General features: G+C 47.1%; 1 protein-coding gene and 1 long non-coding RNA gene across 2 annotated transcripts in view; one reads left to right on the forward strand and one right to left on the reverse strand.

Moving 5' to 3' along the window:
- Positions 1 to 4,317, reverse strand: part of ATP1A1 (ATPase Na+/K+ transporting subunit alpha 1) — a 26,247-nt gene extending 21,930 nt beyond the window's left edge. Inside the window, exon 1 of the mRNA XM_086882819.1 lies at positions 3,816 to 4,317. Coding sequence (XP_086738945.1) covers positions 3,816 to 3,827 — 12 coding nt within the window. The 5' untranslated portion in view covers positions 3,828 to 4,317. The remainder of the gene's footprint in view (positions 1 to 3,815) is intronic.
- LOC111938997 (uncharacterized) lies at positions 4,153 to 8,494 on the forward strand. Its single transcript, XR_002869139.2, has 2 exons — positions 4,153 to 4,658; positions 4,857 to 8,494. It is a non-coding gene; the product is annotated as an uncharacterized LOC111938997 (long non-coding RNA).
- Positions 8,495 to 16,967: the final 8,473 nt, after the last annotated feature.

Consider the following 16,967-nt stretch of genomic DNA (forward strand, 5'->3'; position numbering starts at 1 on the left):
AGGAAGGTCTGTCTCATCAGAAATGTCACCCCTGTTCCTTGACTTAGCCCAAGAACTGACTCATCAAAACTGCCTCAGAAAAAAACAATGCAGCTTCTTTTTTTTCCATGCAAGATTTATTTTTTTTCCACTGGCTTAAGCACAACATTTGTACACACCAGCATAAGAAGTTTTATACATCCCCCAGAAAATCCTATTGTCTTTCAGATACAGCTGATGATTTTCCGCTCTGGACTAATTGAGCCATTCATGGCTGATGTTCTCAATACAAGCCATGATTGACCAGGAAACAGGAGGGGTACAAATCAGCAGACAAGCTCAGAAGTACCCTGTTCTAAAATCACCTAATCCAACAAGAAATGTCAAGTAAGAGCCAAAACAAATTATGCAGTCTCTGGAGGCCTGGTCTGGTTTACTGCTTATGTCATTATAATCAATTGTGCCGAGAAAACAGAAAAGTTAGTGTCCTGCTGCCTTATGAGACAGTAAATATATTAACCAGATGAGTCATAAAAATAACTCCGCCTATTGGACTGGAAACTCTGTTCTATGACCCTATGAAATCCTAGGAAAAGCTGGAATGGTTTCTTTGGATCCCTCTCACTCCCTCCCAAGAGCTGTGTTCCTCCTGTCTTGAATCAGAAATTTAAGCTACATCAAAATGAACAGATTCTCAGCATCTAGAACAGTACAAGGCAGTTCTTACTCAACAGCAAGTAATTGCCAATTGTGCACAGACTGCTGCTTCCCAAATTATGAAAGGACAAGCTCTTCTCCCATGAGAAGAGATGTAAACCTAATCAGGCTTTTAATCATCAGGATAAAACAAGGACCACCCACACACCTTAAGCCCCCTCTGGGTATTAGGATAAACATTATCTACTGCTCTGCAGTCGTGCAAAGACCCAGGAGCAGAAAGGGCTTTCCAAATGTCATCACAGCACAGCTGATCAGCCCATCCTGGGTTTTTTGGTGCTGTGCCAACTACAAAGAGTCACTTTCCTCCTACTTCTTTGCCTCTAACAAGTAGTCACCATAACTCCAGACACCTCTAGTGTTGACAAACACATCAAGATGAGCGAACTGAACCCTATTTTCCCCTAGAAGAGCTGGTGAAGGCTACCCCTTGGAAAGGCCTGGGTGAAGGATGAGCTGCAGTTTTCAGCAGGTCAGGATCTGAGTGGGCTGTGCAGCTCACCTCACTTGCCAAGAGGCCCCTGTCTCCCCCATTTTTTCCAGAAACATGCACTGACTAGGCCCAGGGTTTTCTTGGGCAAAAGGACTATCCTCCAGCCACAGTAAAAAAAAGCGAATTGTCATAAAATAGCCGTAGTAATAAGGAATGAAGAAAAAAACAGGGGAAGGTAATACATCAAGATTTTTTTAATTGCACCAGATAAGGACTGCTTTGACTTGCATGATTTCCCCTTAGCTGGTTCCATTATGCAATAAACCTTCCTAGTTTCTGACGGGAAAAACACCCTTAACTGGGGTTCATGGAAACCCGAGCTAGCCAAGAGGTGTTTCTGCTCCACACACAGGTCCTTGATCACAGCATGCAGCTTCAAAAAGTCTTCACAACTATTTCCAATGGCCTTCACACACACTTTTCTTTAGTTAGAAGATACGATATGAATCAAGGACGTCTCCTCCTCATGGCCTTTAAGGCAGAGCTGACCTCTAGAAGTGACCCAAAGCACATGCCACCGACTCCGTGCCATGCCTGCGCAGCGAGGGAGATGGAGTGAAACGTGCTGCTGTCTACAAACAGCTTCCAGTCAGCTCTGAAGAGGAATGAAATCCAGAGTGCTTTCCTCCACTACAACCCTCCCCAAACCCCCCCCACTGATGGATAATCTGCTTTTTGGGCTGCATAGCAGCAGCTGACAGCCCTCCCCCCTTTGCCCCATTACCATTTAAAGTAAAACAGACTCAGCTTCTCCTCACAGCCACAGAGAGAAGAAACTTGTTTTCTAACACTTAGGCTCTTTTTTTCCCCTCTTCCATCCCATGCACCCATGGGATAGAAGTTTCCTTTTTGGGCACCCTAACTCAGGGCAGGCACATGCTGCTCAGTGCTGCATCCACACTCCACCTTTTCTACTGCATCGCTCTCCCACATGCCCATTTTTTAGGGGGTCCCCAATTATACGCATGCATTCTCACTGCTGAACGAGCAAATCTTGTGACTTGCTACCAGAAAGCATGAGGCAGCCGTATTATCCCTGCTGAATTATCCCTTGTGGCGGCGCTTCAGTTCCAGGCTAATTGCTTTATTATCCATGCAACCTATGAAATCTGAAGTGGAGCAAGAAGACAGCTGTCTACACTGGAAAATGTTTGTACCTTCTGTTAGTCCCACCGAGGCAGGCTAAGCCCCCAAAAAGCCTTGTGCGCTGCAGTCCTACATACACACACAGCTCAAAGGCTGCTCTGATGATTGAAACAAGACTCAGAGCCCACGCTGCCAAATCTCTCCTCAGTGTTTTATCTCCTAGATGAACTTTTACTGTTCACACTGCCTGTTGCCTACTGGACTTAAATGCAACAGGCTGGGCTGCCAAGCAACAGAAGGACTTCCTTAGGAAAAGAAAACGAAACTCCATACAGAGAACAAACGCACTGAATGCCCACCCTACACACTCCTCATCCCCCTTTTCCAAGCAACTATCCATTCAGCCATGTTCCTGCAGCTCTCCCTGCTACTCATGCAGTTATGTCAACATTGCTGCTGCTGTACTGCACCGGTGAGGACAATGCAAAGTCAAGTCAATGTTTGAACAGCGCTTGGGAAGCACAGAACACCTGTTGGCAGGGAACACGCTACCACCGCTGCACGGTCACCCTCTCCTCAGGAAGCAGAGAAATCTTGGAATTTTACAGGAATGAGTCTAAACCAAAAGTAAACACAAATCTACACACCTCCAACTACACAAAATACACAGGGAAGCAATCGAAGGGGAAAAAAACAAACATCCAAGCACCAAAACCCAGAATCTGGTCTCTAGTTTTCTGACCCAAGATCAGCAAGCCGGGAGGTGTTTCTGCCCCACACACGGGTGCTTGTGCACAACATCCCCCAGCAGCCTTCCACTACTGTTTCCTTCCAACAGCCTTCACAGTCACTTCTCTTCAGTTAAAGGATACCATCTGAATTAAGGACTTCTCCTCCCTGTAGCCCTATAGTGGGCTATAAGGCAGAAACAACTTTCATACGAGGCAGAAACCGCTGCACAGCCCTCTGCGAGTTATTTATCGCCCCAATGAACAGGAGACCTCGGGGGTGTCCGCCTCCCTGCTGCCACCACCTCCCATCACACCCTCGGCGCTACCAACAGGCAAATCCGCCCTAATACCGCTTGCGGCCGCCGTTCTCCCGCCCCCCCACGCCGGGCCCTCGTGTCTCAAGGAAAGTCTAAAGTACTCTCCGGAGCCCGGCCAGCAGCTCCGCAAGGCCACCAGATAACGCCGGCCCCGGGGGCTGCGGGCGCCCGGGAGGCCCCTCGTCGGGGAGACACGGCCTCAAGGAGGAGCCGGGGGCTTTGGGACGCCGACTCCTCGCCCGGGGCTCCGCCACGCCCTCGGCCCGGCTCTTCCTTCCCGCGGGCGGCGGCGGCGGCCGCCCTCGCACGTTGCTGGGGCCGGCGGCACCGGCGCCGCTCGGCAACGGCCGCGGCCGCCCTCGCACCGACCCGACGTGGCCGCCCCGGCCCGGCACAGACAAAGCGCAGCCCCGTCGAAGGGAAAGGGGCACCGGCCACGGTCCGGCTCCTTGAGTTCCGCACTTCCCGCCCCGGCCCGGCCCCGCCGCTCACCCCCTTGCCCATGGTGCCGGGCGACTGCGTGCGGGTCAAGTGGCGGGGGGCGAGGAGCGGGGCTCAGCGGCGCCACGTGTCCCGGCCGGCGCAGGTGCGGAACAATAGGAGCACCCCGGCCGGCGCTCGCCTTCCTCTTTCTCCTCCTCCTCTTCCTCGAATCTTCGCCTCGCCCCCCTCTGCCCCCGGCCGGGTCGTTCCTCTCCGATGCCGCAGCCGCGCGCAGCTCCAGCAGCCGCCGGCTTCCCGCCGCATAAAGAGGCTCGCTCCCCGCCACGCCCAGCCCGTTGTGGCACCACGCCCCGCGGCCCCGAGGGGCGTGAACGGGGGCGGTCTTGGGGGAGGGGGCAGCGCCCGCGGCCGGGGCCAGGAGGGAGCAGCGCCCGCGGGCCCTTCCGCCGTCCCGGGTGCATCTTGCTTCGGGGGGCTCACCTTGCGGCTCCCCCCGGCCGCGCCTCGCCGCAGCGAGCGGCCTTTCCGCGGCGCCCGTCTGCTCTGAGGCGCCGCCGCCAGGCCGGGGCTCCCCGGGCGCCTTTCCCGCAGCCCCTGCCGAGGCTCGGCCCTGTGGCCGCCCGGAGCCCGCAGGTGCCGGTTCCCCGCGGGTTTTGCCGCCGCTCGCTGCCAGGCTCATGACCCCCGGTGCTCCTTTTCCAGCCACACGCTTTCTGCTGGGCACGGCTCCTGCCATGCTGCCAACCTGCCGGGGCCGCAGCGCCTTCCACTCCGTGGGAGATGAGCGTGCTCTCGCCGGAAAATACTTCTGGCGATTGAGGACTCGGTGGAGAGTCAGGGGACAGCTTTCTGTGCCCTCTGCTGCTCAGGGAACCTGGCTAGGAGACCAAGGTTGGCTGTGGTCATCCTTCCCTTACGCTTCAAATTCTCGATACACAGATGCAGAAATTAAGACTCTACGTTCGTTCACTTTCTTTGGTTTTGCTTTTTCTTTTTTTTGTAGAAGTTTGTTCACTTTGCTTTTACTTCTGTCTAGATTTCTGGTAAAGAAAGTGAGCTGATGCTTTTTTTTTTTATTATTCTCGACAGCTTAGTAGAAGCCCTGGAACCCTGTGTGAACTTGGAAATGAGAAAGTGTTTCATGAGTTTTTGGGACCCACCTGCTGAGGATCCCAGAAATAGCTGTGAACTTGCATAGGAAGGAGGAACACAGTACAGCATTTCTCTGCTTAGCATGGCTTGAAACTCTTCCACAGAATAAGAGAACTGAATTCAAGCCTTAAACATCCTGCACAGAGAACTCATCAAGCTGCCCATGGAACCACAGTCTGTTAGGGGGAGATCTGACACTGCAACCATCGTGTTTGTTTAAACAACCATGTGTAAAGGCATCACACCAGTGGTGGGGCTTGGCCCTGTCACTGCTCCCTAGACCTGCTTTTAGAGCTTCTGATGGATCTGCTGTTTGCAGATCTGGGGGATGCTCCATCATCGTGACTCCAGCTGGACTTAGAAGCATCTTGATTGCTCAGCTCTGAAGTGCTTCTCAACAGAACATACCGAACGTGAAGGCAAAAACCAGCAGTGAGATGAGATGCAACTTTAGACAGCAGGCTAGCATTTCAGAGACACTTTTTAGTTGTCTGCATAAGCTCCATTTTGGAGGCTGTCATGGTCATTATTAGATCTGGCACAGTGTTGACAGACTGGGAGGCTGAAGCTTTTGGTTTGCCTAGAAAATACCTGGACAGCTGTCTCCCTCCCAAGCTGCACCAACCTGACCCTGGGACAACTCTCAGATAGCTTTCATTACTTACTCTTGAGGTTTCCTGAAATTTCCCAGGAAAGGCTTGGCTCTTGCCTGTGGGTGGGGAGAAGGGGATAGGTGTTAGGGTCAAAATTCCAGTGCCTGAAATCACCTGTTCGTTTCGTTTTCACTCCTTAACAGCATTTCACTCCTGAACAGCAATACACCAAACTTGTCTTTCTTTCTTTCTTTCTATGTGGCAATGAAGAAGCATCATCAATAGGACGCTAAAAGAAAACCTCCAGACTATTTCTGCACTATATTCCCCCTTGAAGTGCTACCTAAGCAGTCTAGTTGCTTTGGCACACTATCAGTTTGACCCATCTTTTCCTTGGGGTGGTTGATGCATTGTCATTTCTGCATAATATGAAACTGTAGCATGCAGCTACATGGTGCTGTAAACCTGGATTAGTGTCTCAGTGTCACTGTCAGTGATTTAAACGGAGAACAAATCCATACAGATCAAAGGAAATTTTATTACATCAAACCAGGCAGGGATTGTAATGTTCTGTATTGGAAATGCTTGTGTTCTCTTTCCATAATAGGTATCAGTGAGATTAGCTTAAGAAAAATCAGGAGAGCTCTGTTTTCAGTATCTACAAGCAATTACAAACTCTTTTGAGACCTTGGCAGGGTGACTGAGAGAAGCAGAGATAACGTACAGGGACCTTCACTCCTGCCAGCAGGTGAAATCCCAGTCAGGCTTTGACACCTGAAAATTCCTGCTCTTTGGCTTGTGTGTCCCACTCCAGTTCATCCCAGGAGAAATCTTGAATTGTTACTTTTCAGATCTGCAACCATACATCATTTTCCCCCCAGACAGCAGCTGTGGTGTGGTTGTGGGCTGCTGCACAGCAGTCGAATTCCAAGGGTAGGTAGCATGGGATGCATTGAAAAGAGAAGAATGAGCCTTAACTAAGCAATGCAGGGCATTATGTGAATGCTTGCTGCTGTGGATATCACAGGGACCTCCTGCCACATTTTTTGCTTTGAGAAGCAGGGATTGTTTTATAGCAGGGAGTTTTATTATGGCCACTTTCAGAACAGGAGAACAGTCACAGTGAGGGAAGGCCGGCATGCAAAAAAGCTGTAGTAGCTCCCAGTTAAGAGTCCAAGGCTCTGAAAGCCCTTTGCTCCTGCTGCTAGATATGACAGCTTGCCCTCAAACATATTCCTGCTTCCAGTATGGACTACGTGTAGCTTGACACAGAGAAGCAAATCTTCTTTTACCCCTTCTCAGCTGCTGCAGCCTAGGGCTGCATTTGCTGGGAAAACGAGGATCCCAGCAGTAGATAGCTCCCAGAACAGGAAAGAATGCCATCTCTCATCTGTCGTTTCTTTCTGTGACATTTCCACCATGAGTGCTCTGTCAGTGTGGTTCAGAGAAGTGGTCAAAAGGGGTTCATGCTTTTTTGAAGTCCATCCCCCTTGAGAGGGGAAACAGAAGACAAGGCATATGAAACAGTATTTCTATCGACCTTCCATCTGTAATCACAGGCCTCACACCCTCTGCTGTCTTCTCCCCTGCCTTTAATGAGATTGCTTTAAGAGATAAGACAGTAACTCCATTAAAATGGGGGCGGGGGGAACAATATCTAACTATGGGGTGAGCAAAGATCAAGATCCACCATACCCCGTCAGGCTTGGCTAAGCTTCTGGCACGTTTTTCCCTCCCCCTGGCATAGGGATTCCAACATCTTGCATTTTTGACAGTATTTACTATATTTCCTGAAGCCTTCCGAGTCATTCAAATAGTGTTGCAAAAACATGACAAAGGCTTCTCAAAGGCCCGGTTAGAGTGAGGGCTCCAGCCTCTACCACTGGATATAAATAGATTCACCTTCCTTTAGAGCCATGGTGTCACGGGCTGCAGAGGCAAAGGGCACAAGTACACAGCATTCCCGTCATTTCAAGTGCCTCAGTGCTATGCCTGTACAAAATTCCTGAGCACTTGGCACTTCCGTACGTGGGAACTCTGGCCCCGCTCAGCCTTTCTCTGTACTAAGCTCAAAGTGCCTCAGCCCGGGAACTTAAAAACTGTGGATCTTTTGTGTTTTCCCAGAGAGGAGGTGGATGAAGGCTTACAAGAGTCATGCAGTGAATCAGATCAATGTGTGGGATGTAGGGGAGTGTGGTTCCTGTCTGACTGCTAGGAGATGGGGTTTTACTTCTGGTTCACAGATCCCCAAAGACTGCTCGGAGGGGAGTGATGCTGGGAGAGCACAGGAAAAAAAAGCCATTGCCAGCAGATTCAGATACACAATTCAAGGGTTTGTGCTTCTCCAGGAAAAATGCTTAGGAATCCACAAATCAAAAAAACAAAATAAAGGATTAATATCTTGCTCTGGACAAATCTGTAAGATGCATTAAATGACGCTTCTTTTTTTGACGCCTATACTCATAACGTATCATTTTAGTTTAGTTACCAACACTGTTATTAATTCATGCTTCTTTGCCAGTGAGTTATCTGGAAGATAAAGCACCTTTGAAATCTCTAGACTCCCTGGAACCACAGTGTGTATCTGTGTGTGCACTTTGCCATTCCAGAGCAGATAAACTGAGTGCCATGTAATTTATGCCTGCTCTGGAAATCATTTGAGGACTAGTAGCTGTATGGGAATAAATCTAAGAGAGAAAAAAATGTCTGCATGTACTCTTCTTTTTTTTTTCTTCTTCTTTTTTTTTTTTTCATTTTCTTTCCATTTGCATCTGCCTATATTCCATGGCGGGGAGGTGGGTGCATCTAAGTATAGACAAGCTGGTGAAAAGTGCCAAATTTTTATTTTTAATCCATACTTTGACTGTTTTCTGCCTAACTGAGAGGACAAGTGGGTGTCTTGATAAGTAAAAGGGAGTTGAAGATTGTTGCTGTAGGGTGGACAAGGAGAAAAAAATAAAGTATGTGTTGCCATACTAGAAACAGCTCTCTTCGGCATTTTACTATCTATGGAAATATTTTCATACATACAAAAGGCATAGATAATGGTCTACTGAAAAATTTCATTAGAAAAAGATGATGTTTCTAAGGAGAAGCACCCTGAAGTCAGGATGTTTCTGCTCTCTCTACCTGCCTGTGGTGCAGCCTTCAGGCACAGCATGCTGCTGCATCCAGCATTTCAGGTGAAACACTGCTCAGTGAAAGCTTTCGTAGACTGAGGTTTGTTTTTCACCTGCCATGCTGCTTCATTTTCCAAGGCTGGTGTTCTCTGAGTTGGAGAGACCCTTTCAGCAGAACAGCCTGAGGTGTTGGGGTGAGGAGAGCAGCCTGACAGGGACTCGGGGACTGATGGCCAAGTAAGGGCAATGACACAATATTAAGACCCTTCTAATACCTGATCTGGTCTACTGGAGGCTGTGCCTCGCTCGCCCACACCTTATGCAGCCAGTGAGGGTACTAAAGCTCGGTGTTCCTGGTAGGAAAGGAGAGGATACTGGCTGGAACTTGTTGATCTGAAATAGCCTGGATGTGACAAGCTTCTAAGCAAGCAGCATAAGCCATCAAATTGACAGGGTGCTGGGGGAGAACTGAGAATATTCTTCCCAGCATGACAGGGATGGATTTTCTGGAGGTGGCTGCTTCTTTTCCCGTACAAATGATTACTTTAAGATAATAAAAAATGAACAATATGAGTTTGGGCACCTAAGGCCTTAAATAGCCATGTCTTTAATTTTCATTTAAGTCTGCATCCATGAATAAAATATTCAATATTGTTCACTAGACAACTGAGTTCTGCACAAGATGTTCAGTTTGGCCCCAGTTCATCAAAACACTTAAATGCTTTGCTGAATCAGGGACTTGCTTCTCATTAGAGCAGGCACTTTTTATTCAAGGAAGGAGAGAGAGCATGGTGCAACCTTACCTCACTCTGTGGGCTCTCTGGACAAGTGTTGCACACAGTAATTTGTTATGGATTAGGACCCTGTTTTTTAAGGCCCAGACTCCCACTCTGGATATCTTCCACCAGACACATTTTTCAGATGGTTATCAAACTGTCATGGCAGTGCTTGAGCTTTGGGAAGGCACAGGTTGTTGAACACTGATTTGTGGCAGGTTTTCTTTCCCTGAACCAGGGAAATTCTTCTATACAGCCTCAGGATAAGAGAGACAAGTTTGACAGTATTGGGTTCTAAAATGGAGTCACTCGTTATGCAGGTTCACTTTTATAAGAATACAGCCCCCATTAAGATTTTTGCAAAAGTAACAAAACCAAGTATTGTGATAAGGCAAATACTACAGAGCAGATATTTTAGTAGTGCCTGAAGTGTGATTTTCTAAAAAGCACCATGTGATAAGAAGAAACCAAAGTGATAAAAGGTGTATCCCCCAGGTACATGCCTCAATAAGAAAGAGGGAGGGTAATCAGGAGTCTGAGACTGCCTGGATGCCCCCAAAACATCCATCAGCATTCACAGGGCAAAAGCTTTGTCTCACCACCACAATCCCCTGGCCTTTCCTTTTGCTGTCCTGGCACTTCCCATCTCTCCCAGCAGCTATGTGGGCTCAAGTGCTATGGACAAACACTGAAACAGGTTGGAGAACCGGTCCCACTTGAAACAAACATGCAGAAAGCTTCCCCCATTTTTTTTTTTTTTTCCCATGGAACCTTTTCTTTGGAGATTTGCTCTTACACCAGATCCACAAAACAGCACTGCCAGCACAAGTGTGTGAGACAGGAGCCCTCAGGTTTGCTTGTAATCAGCTACAGTTCTTATAGCTTATAATGGCCAAATATTTCACTATCAGGAAAAGCATCCTGCTCACCTGGAATTACTAAGGAAATGCTCTTGTCTTCCTGATAAACACAGGCAGGGCCTCAAGTAGGATCCCCCTGGGGTCCTGCAGAAGTGACAGAGCTGGGTAAGGGGCTGTGAAACACACAAATCTCACCCCAGTCCAGGTTTGGGACATTCTGAGTGTGGTCCTAATCCCTGACACTCAGAAGTACTCCTTACTCCTGGAATTTATGTGCAGATAAATTGGTTGTCATCTTAGCTGAGATGCACAAGAATCTAGGAAAGAGCAAGAATATCACCTACACCAGCCAGAGCCAGCCAAGTTGGTGGTTAGAAGTGCAGGCTCGCAGTAGTTATCCCACTGTGTTTGCAGAGGGAGTTTTGAACCCTGGGAAACACCGAACACATTTGCATGATTGATGTTTAAACACAGGGCTATTTCAGGACAGTGTAACTTGGGGAAAAGGATGATTGAAAAAAGGTTTTGAAATGGACAAGATAGCTCCATAAAATCTTCCACTGCCTGAGATGGAAAGCCAGCAAAAATGAGATTCACCAACAAATACAATTCGTTCCAGCTCTTGCGGTGGGTAAATAAAACAAGAGAACTGCCAGAACAGTAGGTTGCAGTCCATGGCATGAGTACATTGGTATCATTACAGTCTGGAGATGAGCAGTTACCCTTATTAAGAAGTGCATATTCAGCAGCAAAATTGTTCTGTGAAGATGGGCTGTAGCCCAAGGATGTGTTATATTCCCAGTACTTACTGCCCAAAGCAACTCAAATAGGCATGAGCAAGCAAAACACTGACCAGCTATAGATTTTTGCTTCAAGTCTTCCTTATCTGCAACAGAATTTTAATTCTGTAACAATTTAATTCTGTAACAAGTCCTGTTTGCAAAAAACCCTTTCTCCTCAAGGTATTTTAAACCTCCCTGTTTGCACTCATCACTGTTCTGGGGCAAAAGAAAAGAGCTGCTTATCAACACAATGTAATATTACCCATGGAAAAAAAAAAATAAGAAAATTAATTAGAAGAATAGAATTGCTGAGTGAGAGAACTCAGATGACAGGCATAGTTGACAAGGTCACGGTCTTTTACAAAACCGTCATTTTAAAAATTTTGTGCCTACACATTCAGAATCCAAAGCAGAGACCTTAAGAAGTAGTCTCAACTAACAGTATCTGAGAAAGAACCTGCATAAAGCTGCAGTTTCACCTGTACTGTGGATGAAGTTCACTAGATCTGTAAAAATTAGAGCAAAGTCCTAGCAAGTGTTGTCTCTATTGCTGCTTACTCTGCATAAAGACCAGAGGACACAGAGGCTCTCACACTTTAATCAGCTTCAGCATGTGTTGCAAAGAGAGGGTTAGAATGGGCCATGGGCACTGGTGTATGACACACTCCCGGGAGCACGGCTGGGCATTGCCAACCCAGCACCCCTTCGTGGCCATGTGCTGAGCACAGCCATGGCCCCACTGCAGAACAGAGCTCTAGGGAGCTCACTGCCTTTCCAAAAACTTTCTGCAGAGCTGTGATGGCTCAGGCTAAAACCAGAGAAGGACCTGTGCTATCTCCTCTGGGTGTCCAGGTCACACACTCCGTGTTGGCAGGGCAGAGCCAGGTGCCAAGGGCAAGCTCTGGGGAGGATGCTGCTCCATTGCTTCCTCCACCCTCTCTGGCCTTGGAGGGCTTTGCAGGCCAAGGGGATTTACAGCTCTGTGCTGAGATGGCTACAAGGCCACTCCAAGTGACATATCCTGGTATGCTGTAACTTTCAGGCTGCTCCAGGCACTCCCCTGCACCATCAAGGCACCTCAGCAGTCCCTCTATGCATCTGAGGTGAGCAGGGTGGCAAGTCCTTTCCTCCTGGGGCTGCCCATTGTACCAGGCAGACTATCATACAGCTGTCACACTCTTCTGGCTGCCCTAGATAAGAGCTGCATGTAGACCAGAGGCAGTGATAGCTCTGTCTGAGGGATTACACCCAGATTAGGAAAAATTGGTCCTGTGTTTGATCAAATTAGCAAAACTACAAGCTGGCTGATGATAGAGGCACATACCACACACAAGGGAACAAATTATTGCCAGGGAAGATCATGTGGATTATAATGCATCCTTTCCTCTGGCTGCCCAAGGCTGAGGACAAGATGCTGCCTATTTGCCATGAGTAAGAAGTGCAGGAGGTACACCCTTCTGAGAGCCGGCTTGTGCTCTCCTAGCTGCTGCTATGCACTGCATTAGCCACTCGTGGATTTACCCAGCTGGCAAACTGACTCTCCAGTTGTAATCCCATACTAAAGGCCTCATCATGTCACTGTCTACATAGTACAGGAGGGAGAGAGAAACACAGCACAAAGGGGCCAGGGATGAATGTGTGCTCTTTCCAAATTCACTCGAGAGCACCTCTCCAAGGAGCAACTGATTCTATTGGTATGCATACCTTAGAGAGAGGTGTCACTGGAAGACCTCATGTTTCCCCACTAACTTTGCCCTGTTCAAAGGCCTAAACTTTTCAATAAACTAAAGTTAGGAGCAGTGAATCGCACAAAAACTTGTCTTGGCTCAGCTCTTTGGAAAGTTCATGGGGAAGATCTGCCCATATTCTGATTAGGATCACAGAGTTCCAGGCAAACCTGAAAGCCCAGCCTCTGTTTAGCAGGACATCACCAACTCTTCACCAGAATAGTGATGCTTCTTTTCTATGTCCTTCTGGCACTGGCTGCTTCTGGGCAAGTGCAGCTTTACTTTCGTGATACACATACGTGTAGCAGAACCTTAACGTTGTGTCAACAGCACCTGAAATTGTGGTCAGCCTGCTGACTTGGAGCTTGGGTTTTCCCCTGATGAAGTGCGAGATGTCTACCCTTGTGCTTTGCTCCAGGCGCTCTCTTGTTGTCCGCTTTGTTCTTTCCCACAGGCTGCCGAAAAAGCAGCATTCCCTGGGGCTGTAGCGTTAACATCTAGCGCTCCAAGAGGCAATTACAGTGGAGACGGCAGAGCGGGGGAGCAGCTCTGAGGAATAGCATGTCCCAGGAGGACGTGCTTTGCTCCTCCCATGACACTGCTCTGCTCGGTGCACAGGTATCTGCCAAGTACACGCAGTACAGCAGCCCGCTTCCCCATCCCCCGGTGTGGTTTTTTAAATGATTTTGTGGTGTTTAGATACATTTAGACCTCGGCTTGCCAGCACATAGCTATTGTCTGCATGGACATGTCCTCAAGAAACAATGCAAAAAGCCCATTATGGTTAGTGATAGACCTGGGCTGGATAATTGAGATCCACCCTCAAGCCTCAAGATCTTCTGATCTAGTGCTCAAATCCAGCAGATTCCTCTCTTGCAGATAAAAGAAAAAAAAAACAAAAAACGAAATAACTCAAAACCCCAACCAAACCCAGCATTTTCAAAGATGAATTTCCTCACTTCTAAAAAGCCTGAGGAATTTATTTTGGTTTGAGGGCTGTGTCAGAGTTCAGATCTTGTTCTCATATATATATGAATGTTCAGATGGACTGCTGGATGCATTATCTTGTTTCAAGCCTGGTCTCCACTTAAATTGGAAATGTTTAGTGGGAGAGGATAATCATGAGTTCAGTGAATATCTGGGAAAATTAATTATAAGGCATGTCTGTGACAGGGTTTTTTTGTGGGCCAGAATAACAATATTGTTAAAGAACAGCTTTTTTTTTTCTTTACTTCATCTTTTCTTTTTTTTTTTTTTTCTTTTTTTTTTTTTTTTCCTTTGGCAGAGCAGTTGAAATTTCCATAATGGCAAAAACCTTAGTGCAATGCAGTTGAATCCACTTAAACGTCATTTTGCCAATATATAATCATTTTTGTTTCACTTATCGAAATCAGCTAAACCAAGAGAACTCTCTTGTGGCAGCAAAAGCAGTACTCCCACAAGGAAGGTTTGCTTGGATAGCTCTTCTGGAACACTTACACCTGAAAATTTTAAGACTAAGACATCACTGATGTAAATACATAGGAAAATACATAGGAAAAAAAAATATATATAAAATATATATATTTTGCAAAGAGGTGGTGAAGAAAACGGCTTGAGCAATCTCCATCCTATCCCAATGGACAGATGAGAAAGCTTCCAGTTCCCACCTAAACAGAAGGAGCTTCCTGTCTCTTATTTATGCCCCAATGAGTAGGAAGACAACAGTAACAAGCACTGCCAGCTTTGCCTTCATTCTTTGAAGCTTATTAGCCTTACAGTATGCACACAAACCTCTGCAAGGGTATTGCCTAACTCACCAGACAGCCTCCCCTAGGTAAGTTCTGAAGAGCTAATGCATGTCACACCCATGCAATCCTCTTTTCCTGCATCTCCAGGCAAGGGCTCGCACAGCCCATAAAAGTATGCAAATCATTCGCTGAGTGTTGTACCAACCGTGAAAGAAAGTATTTCCTTGCCCTGAGGAAGTCAACATCAATAAAGAGATGGAAAAGACTGGGGAAGATCTAGAGGGGGTTGGCTCTTCTCTAGCTGAAATAACAGGGGGCTGACCTGGAATATTGTGTTTGGTTTTGGTCACTGCACTAAATCTTTTCTCTGTGGTGACCAGTGACAGGGCCCGAGGGAATGGCCTGGGGGCTGATGTAGTGCCCAGGGCACTACAGGAAAACATAATTTCTGCTGACTGACCAAAGGAGCTGTGATGGGCATGGAGGGGATTGCTTGCAAGTGGTTGGTGCTCTGCTGCTGGCCTTTATAGGCTGGACCTATTGCAGAACGGGCCTTTCAGATCTTACAAGTAGTTACAGCTACTTTTTAAATCTTGCTTAGCAGCTTGAAGAAATAGCCTTTATCCTCTTCCTTTACTTTTGGGGCAACATTTTCCAGGTGTGCTTCCAGACTCAAAGCATAGGCTAACTGATACAGGCTGAATGTATAGAGCAAGAAGCTGGCATTAAAAATATTGGAGCAGTACCACCTCCCAGAGAACCACACTGGAGAAGTTTTTTGCAAACCCCATCACCTAGTCCTAGAGGAAGTCATGCAACTAGCTCCTCTCCAGCCAAAGCACTGAATGCTTAAACAACAAATTGAGATGTTGACTGAAATAGGAAAAGCCTTTTAAACCTATATTGACCAATGCAGTTCAAAAGGGAGGTTTATTATTGCAAGTGTGTATACTATAAATAAGGGGGTTATTTGATGTTCTGAGAGTTGCGTAATGGATTGTTTTATGTGATCTTTCAAGAAATGGGTTTAGCATGAGTGAGGTGGGTGGTTCTCTGAGGTATAGGATTTCACCAGTGTGCTGAGGCTTTTGGGAATTCTTCCACCCTAAGAAAGACAGATTTGTCATGTTGGGGTTTTTACCCCTCCCAGGAGACAGAGAACAGACATGGTGATAAAAGGGCATAACCCCCTGGGAAGTAGGAGGGGGGAAAAAAAGAAAAGAAAAATTTGCGTGGGTAAAAGAAGAGTGAAATTTTTTTATTGCTCTTCCAATCAGGGAGTTGGCTCTTCACTTCAGTTTTGGAAATAACTTTTTGTTAATATTGCCAACACAGGCAGCAGTGGGAGGGGGGAAATGCAGCTAGATTCTAACAGCACTTCCAGAGTCCTTGACAGCAAAACACAGGTGCCTTCATGCTCTGTGGACATCTAGCAATCCTGAAATCAGCCTACAATATGGCAAGGAAAAAAAAAAATATCAGAGAGGACAAGGAAGGGTGTGTGATGAGATATGGGGAGGGTGCCAGTAGGCAGGGTGCCATGAGGCAAGTGTGGCAAGCTAGAATACAGTTAAAAGTTGTCAGCTCCTTTTCTTCACCTGAAGGTCTTCAGGACTGCAGAGGGAGCTGGCCATGACTGGTATTCAATCTTGTGCTGGTAACTCTAAATTTCCACTCTCCTGTTACACCATGTGGAGCCTCATTTCTCTGCTCAGAAACAGGGCAGTAGGTTGCAAAATGTGTCTTGCAGACTCAATTCCATTAGCAAATGTAATGGTCTGGGGAGGCAGGGGTGGAAAACAACCATGCAAGTGGATGCAGGTTACATCTCAGGTTCCTGTTGGCATGCAGTGCTTGTGTCTCTGTTGATGCAGGATTATTTTTTGTTTGTCTGATGTGGTTGGGACAGGAAAGCCAAGATCCTTGCTGTCAGTCCATCTGAGTTAATGAGTATGAACTGGGTTTGCCTTTATAGAAGGGAATGCCTTGAAGGAACATTGTAGTGTAATGAAAAAAGGTAATCCAAGTACTGCACCTAATTTTGTGCTTAGCACTGTGTAGCTGAAATGTTACTCACTCTTACTAGACCTTTACACCAGTTGGATTGCAAGACTAGATTTCTACCCAAAGTCTGAAAGAGAAAAAGTTTGATCCCAAGGGTAGGGTTTAGGCCTGAACTGTGAAGGAGATCAAGCTGTAAACTTCACAGGCATTGCCCTGCTTCTAGCCATCCTTCAGTCTCAAACACCATGTACCAATTGATGAGGATTCATCACGGAGCCTAGGAAACTCCAGCTGTATCCTAAGTGGAAAACTGTAGTTCCCCACCGCACCATGCACTCCTATACAAGGTGCCCTCCACATTTTCTCCTGCAGTTTAGCCCTGAGATCTCTGGCTCATGTCACCCAGCCCCACCCAGCTGGATGAAGGAGATGCTGATTGAATGCATTCCTAAAAGCT

Source organism: Cyanistes caeruleus, chromosome 3, assembly GCF_971803275.1.
Source record: "Cyanistes caeruleus chromosome 3, bCyaCae1.hap1.1, whole genome shotgun sequence".
Taxonomy (NCBI): domain Eukaryota; kingdom Metazoa; phylum Chordata; class Aves; order Passeriformes; family Paridae; genus Cyanistes; species Cyanistes caeruleus.